The sequence below is a fragment of the Varanus komodoensis genome, unplaced genomic scaffold (genome assembly GCF_004798865.1).
Source record: "Varanus komodoensis strain SLA01 unplaced genomic scaffold, ASM479886v1 scaffold88, whole genome shotgun sequence".
NCBI lineage: Eukaryota > Metazoa > Chordata > Lepidosauria > Squamata > Varanidae > Varanus > Varanus komodoensis.
In genome coordinates, this window is record NW_025336576.1 from 683,015 (window position 1) to 699,463 (window position 16,449).

Sequence of the window (16,449 nt, forward strand, 5' to 3'; positions counted from 1 at the left end):
AGGTGCCCCCGTACCTTTGGAGCCTCCTTTGGCAACTTTGGGATTCCCGGCTTTGGACATGGCTGTGTAGCACCCGCCAGCTGGGGCAGCCTCCCCCCTCGCTCGGGGCTCCACCTCCTTCAGGACCAGCACGACTTTGCCGCTCGGCTCAGAAGGCGCAGGGACTGCCCGGCTGGCCTGCACCGCCGGGACCCGCTCCGCCAAGGGGATCGGGGCCAGGGTGGCGTGGCTGCACAGGAAGACGCCCGCCCCGTCCGGGAAGGGCGGCTGGCGCACGTGTCCCGGCTGGGTGGGCTGCGTCTGGACCAGCTGCAGGCTGGCCAGGGGCTGGAGGTGGGAGGGGGCGTACAGCTGCTCCATGGGGCTGGTGCTGGGGAAGGCCCGGTACTGGGATGACGCCAGGGGCCCATAGAAAGGCCCCGGGAAGTGGCCTGGTGTGCCCCAGCCATGGCCGGAAGGATACAGGGCCGCGGAGCCAGGCATCTGTGACGGGTCGCGGCTCCCGGGCACTCCGGGCAGGTGCGGTGCTTCTGGGGCCAGGAAGCTGTAGCCACCGCTGCCCCCAGGATTCAGCTGGACGGGCAGGGCCGAGAGGGGAGGCTGCAGCCACGTGGAGCTCAGGCGGGGCGTGGATGCTCTGGAGACGCTGCATGGTCCTCCTGCCCGGGCGGGGGTGGCCGCCGCCACCGGGATGCCCCAGGGCTGTGCGCTGGCATCCTGATCTGGAACACAAGCAGAGCGGCGAGGCGTGAGTCCGGCTGCCACGATCGGCCCTCATGGAAGGCGCCCGGAGCCGCTCCGGAGTGTTTGCACCCCAGATCGCGACTTGCCGTGCAAGGCCTCATGCAGGAGGGGGAAAGCCGGGGGTGCCCTGTGCCCTCCTGGCTGGGGAAGGGGCCCCCACAAAGCCCCCGTGGGGCTCTGCTGGCCTGTGCGGATTCCGGGCTGTCTTGCTTTAAGGCACCTCAACTGGGAAGGTGCTCCCGGGTGGCCCCACGCTCCCGAGGACTGCTCCACAGCTCTTGGGAGGAGGGCACTTTGCCCAGTGCTGCAGAGGCCCTTTCCGGGACGTCGTCCTCACGGCTCCCTCCGTGTGACGCTTGCAGCCCACCGCTCTTCCTTTCCCAAGGGGCCCAAGACGGTTGCCAGGTCCTCCTCGCCACTGGCTCTTGCAGCAGCCCGGTGAGGTGGGCCCCAGGAGAGCTGTTCCTGGCCTGAAGGCACCCGGGGAGCTCTGTGGCCGAGCAGGAACTAGAACCCGGATCACCCCAGGGCCGATGGACCAGGACACCACACGGGTGCTCAAATATGGACCAACGCGTCTCGTCTTTGGGTGCCCACCCGTTTACTCAACCTTCCTGGGACCGTGTTTCTTCCCAGAGCTTTGGCTATGGGGTGGTGTGGGGCTGAGAAAAAAAGTCATGTACAGGGTGACGATAACAATTTCACCAGCACTCTGGTGTGTGGGCGGATCCAATGTGTTCTCCAGTGGGTTTTCTGTGTTTGTTTTTATGGACTGTGCACACCTCTTCGAAATATGCAGAACTGCGCTATTCATAAAACTCTACATAATATCTTGGATAGTGAGATTCATCCTATTACTTCCACTCATTATCATCAGCGCATCTGACTGAGCATCCTCTGCCTGTTCGTATTTCTTATTCTTCAGGATGAAGAGGGGAGGTGCCCACTTCAGACTGGGGGCCTGTTGGAAGCCATCTTACGTGGGCTCAGACCATTGGTCCTTCCTGCCTTGTGCTGACCAAACGGTCCATGTCCTGATGCCCAAAATCCATAACAGAGGAAGGCTTTCTTGTAAAGGGTTTATTCTTGAGAGTAACCGTCTACCAACAAATCGCTCCAGATGGGACACCTGAGCAGTCCTCAGCCAGCCCGTTTATACACTGAGTGTGAAAGGGTTACACGTAACACAATTAACACTTTCCAGTGGGTTGCAGAAGTCAAACGGTGCAGTGGCGTGATCTTTCCCACTTGCATACCAAAGAAGATGCTCCAGAGGAGGGGGGAAGAGGGGGTGTTATTGCCATGGAGGAGGAAATGGGGGCTGGCGGAATTGCCCGTTGCTGGAGCTGCTCTTCTCTGTCAAGTGCCAATGAGCGTTTTTCTCTGGACTGGCACCTGGTCAGCGCTGGCTCCATTTCAAGGACGCTCCCCTGCCGATTTCTGGAAAAGAGGCTTTTTCTCAGGCCTGGTTATGTGCCAGGGAGCACGTGACCAGCCCATGATTCTCCCTCTTTATTCGAGCGTCTCGTGGCCGATTGGCAGCGCTTCTCAAGGTCTCCAGGCCAGATGGGCACTGATAACGGGAGCTTCCAGGGCATGGGTCCCCAGCATCTGGAAATCTGCAGTGTGTCAAGGGCTTCCCTACAAATTAAGCCTAAATGAAAAGCGATAGGGAAGGCAGGGGAGGGGTCCAAACATCGAAATAAAAGCCAGTCTTTGGATCCCAAGAAAGGTGGCGGCAGGGAGCTGCCCTTTGCTTTGGCCTAGGCAGCCTCCAGGTTTATCTCCCCCTGCCTCTTGAGGAGTTCCATGAAAGCCGGGGGTGGGGGGGCTGGACTCCAGTCAGAGTCCGGTAAAGAAGCTGCTGCAGAACTGGGATCATTTGAACTTGTGTGCCGCTGTCCCCATGGCAACCCCGGGGTTCCACCAAGCCGGAGAATGCGATGATGCACAGGGGGTGCTGAGCGAGGGGGCGCTGGCCCGGCTGGAGGTACCTGAAGCCCCGTGCAGGAGCCAGAGCGCCAGAGCTCTGCAGCTGCAGGAGCTCTGCCTTTCCAGAGGCCTCTCCCAAGCGGGAATGGGGTCAGCGGACTTTCTGGTGCCCCCCTGGGCACCTGCTAGACCACAGATTAACTTCCTCCATTCATACTGTTCATGGAACCGCTCCTGAAGAAACCGAACTAAGAAAGTGCAATGCAGGACGGCAGCTGAACATCAAGAGGACAACATTCTTGACTGCAGAATTATGGATTCTTCACTGGCAACAGCGGAGAAACTGAAATCGGGGAAGATTTGGCGCGCCTTGGTTCTGGCATCAGTTCAAAGGGAGGCTGCGCCCAAGAAGCTCAAGACTTGGAGGGACAGCCACAAAGGGCCTCCGGAAGACCATCAAGTGTCAAGATGCTTCGCTGGAGCCAAGGCCCGGATTTTCTGCACCGGTGGTTCTCAACCTTTCCTCACTGGGATCCCCCTTGTGGCTACAGACCAACAAGACTTAATTCAGGATTTAAAGCACTAGACTGCATCAAATATTTCTTTCAATTCTTTCACGAAGGGGCTTTCAACTTTGGAGAGAAGGGAAAATAAGGTATTCTGTTAACGCACACACTCCTATTATAATATCTTTATTGCAATGATTCCAAACGAATTTCAAATAATAGTATCAACACGCTTTTTGCTCAAATGGCCCATTTTCTGCTATTTTGATGGGTGAATTCCAAATTGGATGTCGATGTTTACATTAAAGTTTGATGGATGTTTGCCATCAGAAAGCTACTCTCATAGCCAATTTATACCTCTGATTGTTTTTAATTGAGGCAATAGGTTAAAGAAGCCAAGTTTTACAAAACAAACTTGGAAAATTAAGATTTTGTTCTGCTTCCCGTTCCCTCTGACTTTCATTCATGCACTTATTCGTTCATTCAGATTGAGCTTCAAACACCTGGAACATTTCTTCAAGTCTTTGCGGACCCCCTGTGATGACATCGTGCCCCCTGGGGGTCCGCAGACTACAGGCTGAGAACCACTGGCCTACAGGATGGTACTCCCAGTTCCCATGGTATGGCAGTGAAGAGAGACTTGGACGCTTCCAACGGAAAGATGATCCGGTGGGTCCTGGGACAAATGAAATTTTCACAGGAAGCAAACATGGCAAAGCTGAACCTGTCGTTCTTGAGGCACCGCATGAGAAAGCAGGGCTCGCTGGAGAAGCCAATCTTGCCGGGGAAAATGGAAGGAAGAAGAGAAGGCCAAATAAGAGACAGATGGACTCCACAAAGGAAGCGACAACCCAGAGCGAACAAGAACTGAGCAGGGCTGGCAAAGAGAAGACTTTTCAAAGGACATTTCCTTGTAGGGTCACTGTAAGTCGGCGACAACCTCACAGGATGCAACAAGAAATGCGTATTATTCTTATTGAAGAGAAGATTGCGCTCTTCCGCCAGCCTTCCTTGCCTTTTCAGAACTTCGTGCTGTGGGTCAATGAGCATGGAATAGCTAATGGCTCCCTTGGGCCCTTTATGGAAAAGGTCCGATGTGAGCTGCAGTTGGAGCGGTGGAAAGCACAGCTGGTGAGCTAGTCATTTAAACCTTCTCAGGAGAACAGGGGTGCCTTCGTGGAAGGCTTTATTCACACACGCAGTTTTGATTCTACTGTGCAGACTTGCCCCAAAGTCTCCAGGCCTTGACATTTTGCCCGAGCGGCTTTTCCGTGGAATTATCCAGCTGAAAGGCCAGCGACCACATCAGGGGGAGGCCAAATAGCACAAACTGGCATCCCCCCTCCCTGGCCTCAGTTTTAAGAGGCTCCTCCTTGTTGGCCGAACAAGGCTGGCAACACTTCCACATATTTCTTCCTCATGACCTTGTTCTCATCTTCCTGTGCTGTGGCAAAAGTGCAACTGTAATCTCCCTGGGGCAGGGACCTGCCTGGTTTGCTCGGTAAAGTGTTTTATACATTTGTGGTAGAACAGAAATAAATAAAATAGTGCTTCAGAAAGGTACTGGTATTGTGGGCCCATTCAGCAAATGTTAGTCGGTAGTACGTCACACTGATGCCCGGGAATACGCATAAGCCAGGCTAGCCACAGCCCGGCTGGGTCTAACCTGAGTGTGATTTTGCTGGCTTGCTACCTGGATCATACCTGTGAAATTCCTTGTTCCTCCTTCTCTTGCCCTCTCCAAACTTCCACCTTTGTGGATGTTCTCTAACCTCTCCAAAGAAGCCCATCCTTCCCCAGCTATGGATTCAAAACCTCCCAAGTGGTTGTCTCGATCAACCACCTGGAAAAAGGACACCTGGACAGTGTGATTTCCTACCTGCCATGATGCAAGCAAATGTCCAGACTAGGTGAATGTAGAAACTATTTTGTTAATTGCTGGAGGGACTAACTCCAGCGCTGCTAACAGATTAAACGTCCAGTAAAGAATAGGCAATGGAATTGCGATGATGTAAAATTGTTTGTTGCCATCTCTATGGTAACCCTGGGATTGTGAGGTGGGGGCCAGGAGAATATTCAAATTGCACATGATGATGCAAGATGATGTCATGGCAGAAGCGCAGACCAATGGCTGTTCCCAACACGACCAGCTACCTGTGTCAGCCAACCATGAGTGACCTTCGCCTTGGCCTCCAAGACCTAGTCTGAGATGCTGGCGCACCTTTGGATCTGTGTTTGAACGAGAGGCTGTCCTTTTATGCTCTCCGCTTTCCTTAGTGGCTGGAAGGCCCCAAGGATGAGAGGGACCAGGAGCTGGTACTGCTAGTGAGTAATATCACTCCTGGAGATCAGGAGAGGACCACGAATTTCCTAACTGGAGGGTACATAATTGCTCAGGCAGTAGGATGACACTCAGAACAATTTGTGTAACCTGATCTTCTCTATGTGCACCAAAAGTTGTGTTTGCTTACACACTTTGACCCTAAGTGTGTAAAAGATCGCACCTTTTAGGAGGCAAAAAGACGGGGATTCTGAGGACAAAGCAATGTTGATGCAATCCAACTGGGCCGAGGGATCAAGGTGTTTGCGCATGTGTTTTTAAATCATTGTGAAGTGCGTAAAATAAATGCCTGGCATTCTGCCAGGGACTGTGTTCCAGACGGCAAGAGGTCTGTGTGAAACTGGGATATTTTTAGAAGCGCTATCAAAAGCGTTGGAAGATCTGGGCTTGCAAGTGGCTGAGATGCCGGAGATACTGAAGCCAAATGCTTCTGCTTCGTCCGATGCTGACACTACTAAAAGCAGTTGACCCAGAAGCCTCCCAGCCAAAGCCGCACCCCAAATAATCAGAATTCTGAATGCAGAAAAGCTAGATTTGACACTTAGATTGTGCAATGAATCTCACTAGCTGGGCTCCTCTTCGGATATTTTTAAATCATTCCTTATGTTGACCTCGGTTTTATTAACCGTGTGTTCCTCAAAATAGGTCTTCCTGTTCCTTTTGCCGTCTCTCATTGTCTGCTTCCATTCATTCGTTTTCCTTTCATGTTCTCTTCATCTGGATAAAGTTTCTCCAGGTGATCGCCTCTGATCGCCTCCTTGGCGCTGCAGCTCGACCGCCCTGGAGAAACTCTTGGCTGTGAGGCTGCTTTTCCTGACCATGGGGTACATTTTAGCTGAGCTAAACTTTTAGCTGAGCTGTTGTGTTTTCACCTAACATCTGAGCATTTTGGGGAGATGCAGCCTGACGGATCCCTCCCCACCCCTTTCCGCTTCCTTTTTCACCAGTCCCTCATTTGGTTCTCTTTTGTTGTTCTCTTTTGGAGTCAGATATGACTTACCAAATTTTCATTTCAGTAGAAATTAAATGTGAAGCATCAGGCTCACCCTTTCCTTCTGGATGAAAAACGCATCTTGTGTAAGGATCTGGGTGAGACCTGCACCCGAAAATGGGCAGTTTTTGCAAGTTGCTCCTTGGACATGCCAACCTCATACAATTCCCCCAATATCTGATGTTGTACAAAACACAAATGAAGAGGCTCAGCATTGTGAAGTAAGCATAGGAAGTTCAAATCTAAAGGCACCGCATTTTAATGAAATAGAAAAAACGTGTATTGATGGGAGATCTGAAAGACTCACATGGCATTCACACAAAAGAAACATTCTAAAAGTCTGGCTTTAAAAGCAGTCCCTCTTCGGAGGATAAACAGACAGGGCTTGTCCATACTTCAGTGTGGCTGCAGAACTTTCTCAGTGTTGAATTCAGGACATCTCCCGATTCCGGATCCAGTGGGAAGAAGCCAGTTAATGACTGTTGTCCATGACGCTGCACCAGCAAATATTCTCCAAAGGAAGAAAAAGCAAGGAACTTCCTTCTGGTTGGAGCAACACCCCTCCCAAAATGGACCTGCCACTCTTCCTTCCCCGGGAAACCAGAATTCACGCCCTCAGTAGGAAAACCGCTCGCTGGTGGGCCCGCTGGGGATGCCCAGTCCCTGGTGGCTTGAACCATTGAGAATCCCCAGAGAAGCTGGACGCCCCCTGGGGAAAGCGGATGCCAGTGGGGCTTTTCCCTCTCCCACGCCAGTGAACGCAGGGGACGGGAAGGCAGTCCCTCGGGGCAATTCGGCGCAAGGGCGGTTGGCCGGGTCAGCGAGCCGTCTGCACGTGCAGGCAGGAGGGGGCGCCTGTTTGGGGGGCCCTGCTGAGACAAGCGGGCCCAAGGCAGGTGGAATCGCCCCCCCAGGGCAGCCCTTGGCCAGGAGCTGCTCAGCCCGAGCTGGCCTCAGGGGCCCGGGGATTCCCACCCAGGCCTCCGTCAGTCAACGGCCCGGGCCGGGGCCGGGCCAGCAGGGCCTCCACAGCGTGGAGCTGGGGCACGTTTCTCAGGAGGAGCTCGCCTGTCCGAAACCGTGACCACGGTCAAAACACGCATCTCTCCTTGAAAAATGCACTCTCTCAGATGCAAAGAAGCCCTGACATTAAGGCTTTCGTCCACGGGTGGAGAGTGTGCACTTCAGGAAAGTGTGGACAGGGAGACACGTTTTGCCCATTGGAAGGACACGCAAACAGTTGCAAGCAACAACGGGAGGGAGGTGCACCGAGCTTCCGAAGCGGCCTGAGGAGAATCCCAGCCAGAATGGGCGTCCCTCAGGCCTTCTGTCGCTACACCTCCCAGGAGACTGTCCTTTCCTCCGCCTCCGTTGGGATCCTGCTGTTGATTGTCCCAGACAAGCTTCCCCCTTCTAACCATGGGAGAACCGAGCGGTTCACAATCCGCAGCAGCAGCTCTGCCACTTCGCCTCTCCTGGACCCCCGCTGGAGAAATATCGCTATGCTGAGTCTCCGGCACGGAGCGGCCCGGAGGAGAGCGGGACGGCCTTCCTGCTTCGGGGACAGGACTGGCGCTGCCGAGGAGAAAGTGATGCGATGGAAGCTGGAGGGGACGGGTTCCAAGGAGCCCCTCCCGCCAGGGCTGGTCCGATGGCCCCCCCCCACTCCCACGCCTCCGGGGCACCCTCTTGGGCAGGGCCTCTGGGGAGAGGTTTGAGGGGCGCCGCGCTAGCCCCGGGGGGCGCCGGGGTCACACTGGCCCGTCCGGGTTGTACTGGCTGGAGCTGGGGCTGCGGGGCGGGGGCTGCGGGGGCACGTAGCTGAGGGGCGGCAGCTGCGGCTGCTTTGCTCGGAGCCTCAGCCCGGCCAGGCCCGGGCCGCAGGGGTCCCTGTACACGTACGGCGAGGGCGCTCCGGGCCCGTAGGCTGAGGCAGCGGGCCCCGGGGGACTTGCCAGGCTGCCGAAGGCCTCCAGGGAGGGGACGGCGGGCACGGAGGCAGCCGCAGCCGCAGCCGCAGCCACAGCCGTGGGGAACACGCCCTGCGGCGGGAAGGAGCTGAGGTTCACGGAGCCGAACAGCTGGAGGCCTTTGCCGTGGACGGAGCCGGGGTGCAGCCCCCTGGGGGCCCAGGAACCGTAGGCATAGCTTGGGTAGAGGTCCTCGTAGGGCTGTTTCCCAGGCACGCCGTCGGCCTGTGGGCCGAAGGGCCCTTTGCAAAGCTCAGTCTGCTGATGGCGCTCCTTCTTCCGCCACTTGGCTCGCCGGTTCTTAAACCAGACCTAGAGGGGGGAAGGCAGGGGGGTCGGTGAGTCCCATTTCAGAGCTCTGGGGAGCATTCGGCTCACTCTGTGCCGGTGCTCTGCAAGTCATTTCCTTCAGGCACCGCTGTTGCAGAACTATCCGTTTATTTATCCATTGATTTTCTATACCGCCAATAGCCAAAGCCCACTGGGCAGTTCACAGCAGCATGGTTACAAAACAACGTGAAATATGCCACTGAAACATCATAAAAGTTAACCAGATGAAATTATGACATTATAGCAAGTCGAGAAGACCCTCCTAAGCCCTGTCTAATAACAAGCAGGCCCCAGTAACTAATTAAAGTCCTGCAGGAGAGGATGGTCTTTACCTGATGCCAAAAGGATAATAAGGTTGGTGCCAGGAAGGCCTCTGTGGGGAGCTTGTTCCAGAACTGGGGGGCCACCACCGAAAAGGCCCTGCTCCTTGTTGCCCCCGCCCAAGCTTCCCTCTCTGTTGTGTGTTTTTTCTTAATTCCAAATAAGACATGGATGATCAGGGGAAAGAGACCTCTGTGGATTCTTTCTCCTGGGGTTTAGCTACTGGGGTAAACAAGTGGCAGCAGGTGGGGGCTTCTGGCACTCACCCTGATCCTGGGCTCCGTCAGATTGGTCCAGCCTGCGATCTCCTCCCTCATGCTCAAGTCAGGGTAGCGGTTCCGCTGGAACGTGGCTTCCAGCTCCTGCAGCTGCAGGCTGGTGAAATGAGTCCTCTGCCGGCGGGGCTTTTTCTTGCTCACGCTGGCTTCCTCCTCCCCGCTGGAGTCGGAGGACCTGCACTGGGACGCCTCGCCATTCTCTCCTGGAAAGAGCCATGAACGGGGGGCAGGTTAGCTTGCAGCGGGCACTGAATTCACGCTTGCCTGAGGGGCACCGACGCGTCTTGAAGCAACCTTGCGCGGTGTCCCAGTGCGCACGGAGGAAAGGCCAGGAGAGAGGAGGACCACGTCCTTGCATGTCCTCCCATGCCCTGCCCTGCACTGCCCTGCCCTGCGCTGCCCTGCCACACCACGCCACGCCACGCCATGTACCACCTTCCCCAGCCATTGAGGCTGCACCCCGAAAAACTGGCCCTGCCTAGTCCAGTCCGCTCAGACCAGCATCACTCCCCAGAATGTCAGGCTGAGCTTTTTTCCAGCCCCAGCCTACGAATGCCAGGACTGCACCAGGGCCGTGTGCAAGCCCGGCTTGTGCTCCGGTCAGCCACTCCGGGCAAGATGCTGTGGCACCTCCCAGGCCAGAACTGCAGCACCCTGGCCCGGCCCCTCCCTTCTTTACCTAAAACGCTTTGCCAAGGCGAGGATGCAAAGCTCGGACTAGGCAAGTGTCACATCATTTCCTCCGACCCCCGTGGGATTTCTTTCGCATGCGCTACAGCGCCACTGAGCATCAAAAGGCGAAGCCTGGTTCCCCCGTTTTCACCCTCTGCTCTCACTGCCTCTTGATTTTCATGCTTCTGTTCAAGAGGAGGAGCAAATAAATACGTTACATTCTGCAAAAGAGACCGAATTCCGAACTACAAGGCAGCCGACAAGCGTGTTCATTCGGGCATCTGCCCGTGCAAAAGACCCACAGAGCCGCCGAGGAAGAGGCAGGCGGGCCTTCGCTGCCCTCTGTTCTCCCTTTGCCGGCCAGTTCCTCGGGTGGAGCCAAAGCGGCGTCTCGCATGGACTGGACCCAGGAAAGGGGAAGGAGGCTCCCTGCCGCCCAGTCGCAGGACCACATGGAGCTGAAGCTCGCCTGCGAGGAGGTGGAAGAGCCTCTTTGGTTTGGAATCTGACTGGTGATGTCCTGGATCAGCCATAAGCCACGGCCGTTGGCCATGTTCCCCTGGCGGCTGGGAAAGAGATGCCAAGTCCGCCGGAGGCACCAGGCTTCCTGCCCTTGGGGAAGGTGGTGGAACCATTGCTCTCCCCGGGGACGGTGAACAGCGATGCCTCGCCGATCTAGCCGCAGGGCCTCCTTTTGGTCTGGTAGGTCTACTCCAGATTCAGATTCCAGGGAAAGGCAAGCCCCAGGGGGGAATTTTTCTGTCCTTTGAGGACATAAGAGCGTAAGAAAAGCCCTGCCAAGGCCCAGCTAGTCGATCTTTCTTACGAGATTGTCTGGGGGAAGGAAAAAGACAAAGGGGGGGGGAGCAGGGGTCACAAGAGAGGGATGTTATTTGGGCCTCCTTAAAATGTAGGTGATGATCTTGCTGGAAGCACTGTGAACCTGTTCGGTTTCTTCATATTCCCAAGAACAAATACATGCTTATCTCTCGAGCTGGTTTGTGCATCTCTCTCAAATTTCCATGCACAGGATCTGTAGGTGTGAGCAGAGGGGGGAGGGGCGCAGGAGTTTTTAAGGTAACCGAAATAGGGTCACTGAGGGAGTTTCTCTTAGGATGCCCTCAGTTGTTCGGCCTGATACGACGGGGAAAGACGGTCTGGACCGGTCCTTTGCACGGTGCCGTTGCTGCCCTTTGGCTGCGTGTGGCTCCACCTGCAGTGGCTGAAATGCTGGGAGGGCCCAGAGGGGACTCGTCCCTGGGCAACGCGGGCGGGTTTCAGGTGAAAGGAAATGCCCGCACTCTTCCCACGCGGCAACCTGCTGCGTGTGGTTCCCCATGGGTTGTCATGTGTGAATGTGGATCAGCTCCTGCAGGGACAGCAGGCAGGAACCAGAGCAATCCTCTCGACCCCCCTTTAAAGGGTGCCAGTGTTTCGACAGCTGTCAGTTCCTCAGAAAAGGGGATGGGATGCATTTCTGCTCCTTCTCAGTTTCTTGGAAATTACCTGGGAAAATGTTGCATGGGAAGGGTCAGGAAGGGTCCAAACGGGGCACCCGCTCTAGCAGAGGTGGGCGCACTGTCTTCCAGGCGGCTGCTTCAGAGCCCGGCCTGCCGGGAGAGCAGCCCGCGGGCAGAAGGAGGGCCTCCTCTCCCTGCTGCCTTGCCCAGCAGTGGAGATACTCTGCCCTGCTTCACAAGGACCATTTCCTGTTCCCCAAATCTGGCCCCAGGCACCATCCTTCAAACCGGAATTTCTTGGCGTCGCCACACGGTGCTGGGGCGGTGGTGTTGTCTCCCCTGGGCGCTGCGCTCTGGCGCCATGCTTCGGATGCTGTCGGCCTGGGGAGCCATTCCACATACGAGGCCTGCTTTAGTCTGAGAAGAGGCAAGTTCCAACTTTTGGCTCCAGCACTGCTGGGGGATCAAGTAGGTTTTCCACCCAAAGCCTTTGCGAGAGCTGCTAGTCCTGCCTTCCCCAAACTGGGCACCTCCAGATGTGTTGGACAGCCATTCCCATCATCCCCAGCCAGCCTATATTAAATACCTACATGAGATATAAACAAGGGGGCCTTCCACCAACATTGCTCCTGGCAAACCCCCTGATCCGTCCAAAGAGAAGTGCTTCCACTTCATCATCCTGGACAACCAGATGCTTTTGAGAAATTCACAAGCATCCGGACTATGTCGGTCCCTCATCCGCTCTGAGGTTGCATTTCGCCGTCGTGTTGAATGCCTGTGGGACAGAGTGGAGGACCAGCTGCAGAGCAGAGCCGGTTACCTCAGCCATCAGATTAAAAAAAAGAAAGATGCATTTTGCATATGCAAATATACGCTTGCTCCACGTGTTGCGGGGCAAAAAAGCTTCTATAGACAGAGGAGTGGAGGGTTGTGTTTTCTCTTCTTGTTAAACCATCCCAAGACCATGGTAAGGGACAGTCTAAAAATTTTTTGAATGAATGAATGAATGAATGAATGAATGAATGAATGAATGAATGTTTGATTTTGCAGGGGGAATTCAGCTGGAAAGATTCAGCAGGAGGAAATGTTCCGGTGGGGCAAAAACCCCTGAATTCAGGGGGATGCCATGCAAGAGATATCCCCAGAGCTCTGGACTTTCATTTCAGCAGGTGGCCATGGGCAGCAAGGTGCTGGGGCGGAGCACCCCCTGGAGACGCACAGATCCAGCCCACCTGGGCCACCCCTAACGCTGCTTCGGTTGCACAAGCAGCGCCCATCCTGTGCCATCCATATGGGGAAAATTTGGATAAATCCTGGCTGAAAACGTTGCTTCTGCGTGCTTCTGTGTTATAAAATCAAACCTGCACTCCTTCTCAAAAGCATTGGCTTTCCAAGTCTAGTCACTGTTTAATATTACTGTAACTTTAAGAAAATGGCTCTAGTTCTTGCGGTAAGCCAGAGCAGACAGGCCGTTCAGTCAAATATATGTATATACAGTGCCTTTTTTGTTTAAAAAAAAAAGGTGCTGGAACTCACGTCTTAGAGTCACACTTTTACACTAAAAAAGATTTTCAATTCACCAACTTTTTTTGAAACAAAGAACTTATTTAGCTTTTGCACGTAGCCAGTCACTCTACACACACATAAACATAATGGTCGTCGCCGGCAGTAAGCACTCAGCGCGCGACCACACGACCGATCCCAAGCCGAGCAGCGTCCCAAGCCGAGCAGCGCCCTCACAACCAGCGCGGGCACACAAGCAGCCCGCAGGCACTATGTTAATGATTTTTGCCACCGACCTGCTACGCCTGACAGGGCGATTCAAAATCACTTGGAAAAATCCGTCAAAAAAAGGTGCCGGAACGCTGTTCCGGTGCGTTTTATGACAATAAAAAGCCCTGCGTATATGCATTCACAATGAAGCTAAATAATCCTTGTAGGAAGTATCTATTTTGCTAGCCCAGAGGGCTCTGTGCGCCCTGGCCAATCAGAATGGTGCGGATCCATTACTTAGGGTCCATTACTTAGGGTCTGAGTCTAGATGAGCTTATGAGTTCATGAATGGTTTCTCAGTAGCCTGAATTTACTTGTCTAAGCAGACCCGGAGATGGGTTCAAGTCTCTGGAAGTTGCTCAACTGAAGTGTCAATACACTGCCATTAGAAATAGTGTCATCTTATTGTTACTTGCATGATTTGCTGATCTTCCTTTATCTGTTCTGTATATGATGACCTCAGAATTTCATTGAAATGTCTGCATTCTGTCATCGATTGCTCTGTACCTGTACGTGACCAGGAGGGTACAAAATACCCTGTAGTTGTATTGAAACCTCACAGCGAGTTTACCTCTGCCTGCACGGTAATGCATTATCGTGAGTCTACTGCGGGAACCTGGGCCAAACAACAAAGCCACAGGTGGTCTGGGCGCTTGGTCTTTCCCACGAACCCGAGTTCTATTTCGTCCTCACAGATTGAAACTCTGGGGTTCTGTCATCCACCAGACAAGTGGTGATCACAACCTCTGGAATGGGAGGGACGCAAGCTCTCCTCTCCTTCTGCAGGCTGTGCTGCTTCGTTTCACTGGTCCACAGGCTGGCCTAGAATGCTGAGCTGCAGTGGCTCTCCCGGTACAGCAGCACCCGTGTTTCAGGTGGTCACTGTCAAAATGCAAGCTGGAAGAGGCACTTCATAGAGTACCTACTACGAAACTGCAATAATAATGGGTCTAAGATGCGTCCTATTTCTGCAGACTTGCACTTCTCCTGCCCTTACGTCAGAGCAGCTAGAAGCAAAGGGCGCGTCATGCCGAACTGCAAAGCAAGATGTGTCGCTGGAGACGCGAGAGACCTCCCTGTCGGCTGCAGAGCCGAGCGGGAGGAGGAAGCCGGCTGGCTATCGGCTCCGCTGAAGGCTAGGGCTGCTCTGGACTCCTCTCCTCCTTGCAGCACTTCCTTCCCTCCTGCTTCCGAGAAGAGCTCTGCTGCATTAACAACTGGAGCCCCGGCCCCACTGCTTCCCCATCTTTTCCCCTCTTCTCCTTCTCATGCCCCTAATTATAAGCCTGAGATCACAGCCCCCCTTGGTTTGCTGGCTTGTTTTTTTGTCCCGATTCATAAGCTGCGCTGGGAACCATTTCAGCGGAACCATGCGGTAAACATGCTTTGAATAAAGACGGAAACCAAAGTCCTGCTGAAAGGGCTGTGGCTGACCTGCCGACCTGAAGGAGAGCGATCACGTGCCCAAGGAGAGAAAACAGCCCTGCTTCTCAGGCCCAGTCCAATTCCCTTCCTAGGTCACTTTCTTTACCCTTACGTCTAAAGAGTTCGGTCCCCGTTCATTTATTCCAGATTACTGAATCCAAACAACCTGCTACTCTCTCCTTTCTTAAGACTACGTACCATGGAAAGTGCTCCTTCTCTCAGCCCATTTTTACTCTCCCATCTATGCTGAATGTACGGCGAGCTAGACCTGTGCTCAGGCGCTTGGTCGCGGGGATGCAACCACTGCTGAGCCTGGGTCTCAGCAGCCCCTGGGCAAGCTGTGCCCCGAGCTGCTTTCACCTTACCTCCGCTCTCCGTGCTGGGGGTCCCAGCCAGAGCTCTTGGTGGAATCCCATCCGCGTTCCCATCTGGGGCCTGCAGCAGCGCTGACATGCTCCCAGAGATCCAGAGGCGGTCCAGTTCCCCTCGTTAAGGTCCCAGGCGTGGGAGCAGAGCTACCTCGGAAAAGCTGTGGCCAGCAAGGCCTACGGGGTCAGCTTTGTGGGGCTGAAGGAGTGTGCAATGCCACAAAACGGCGCAAAACGTGGTGCACGGGTCTCCCAGAAGACTAGACCACACGCGCCGGGGAATCTCTTCGCGCTGCTGGCTATCTGGAGCGTCCCTTTCCGGTTACAGAATCCCCTCCGGGGATTTGCTTCATGAGGCAAAGCTAGCCACTCTTGGAGGGCTCAGCCTCCCTTCTCCAGGTCCACATGAGGCCCAGGCTGTGGCCTCCCTCTGCTGAAGATGTTTGCAACCTCCCGGGAGCAGTTTTGTTCCAGAGGACGGCCTTTCTTTTGCTTTTTTCCTTTAACCCACCTCCTCTTCTCACATGTTTATTTTCCTTTCCCAGGGCTGGAGGGCTCTTTGGCTTGGCCTGGAGGAGATGTGTGTGTCTCGCTCTGTGTGTCAAATATCAGGGACAGCTGAGTGCAAGCTAACCAGGTGCCAATCAGCCACGGTCTTGCAACGGGCCGGGGCTGTTGCATGTGGAGATGGATGGGAAAATGGCAGCTGGGAAGCCACCGCTTCCTTCAGCGGGCTCTTCGGAGGAGACGCGAAACATGCCCCATTTCAGCAGCAGTTGTCTCTGTGTTTACATGTGCTCCTTGGAGTTTCACTCATCTTTGCGGCTTGCCTGTGACGCCCCTTAACAGAAGAACAGAAGAAATGTCCAACTAGATCAGATCAAAGGTCCGCTGAGCCCGGGATTATGTTTCCAAGAGTGATCCATCAGGTGCCTTTGGAAGCTCACAAGTCATGGAAGACGGTCTCTTTCTCTCCCCCCCGACTCACACCCCCACCCCTGTGTTGCTTCTTCCCAGGGTCTAGCACCCAGAGAGATCCATTGTCTCTATGCACAGAGATTCTCCTGACCTAACATTTTCTGGAAATATATGTAAATGATTAGTGCATTGCCTGACAACAGTCTCACAAAGTGATCCACAATAAAAGGAAATGCTCAATCCATTTTACATTATGGAGCTACGGCAAAAGAAAATGTACAATCCATTTTACAATCCTTTTTTTTAAAAAATATTTTATTAAGATTTTAAACTAATACTAAAGACATCAATCATCAAATACATCGGACGTACTGGGTCAGCCCCCTACTACATATCTTTTAACATTCCATAGTCATATTC

General features: G+C 54.2%; 1 protein-coding gene across 1 annotated transcript; it reads right to left on the reverse strand.

Moving 5' to 3' along the window:
* Positions 1-8,265: 8,265 nt before the first annotated feature.
* LOC123016815 (pituitary homeobox 2-like) lies at positions 8,266-15,196 on the reverse strand. Its single transcript, XM_044417446.1, has 3 exons — positions 15,109-15,196; positions 9,402-9,616; positions 8,266-8,796 (listed from the first exon to the last, which is right to left on the reverse strand). Exons 1-3 carry the CDS (start codon positions 15,194-15,196, stop codon positions 8,266-8,268), a joined length of 834 nt encoding a protein of 277 aa, XP_044273381.1.
* Positions 15,197-16,449: the final 1,253 nt, after the last annotated feature.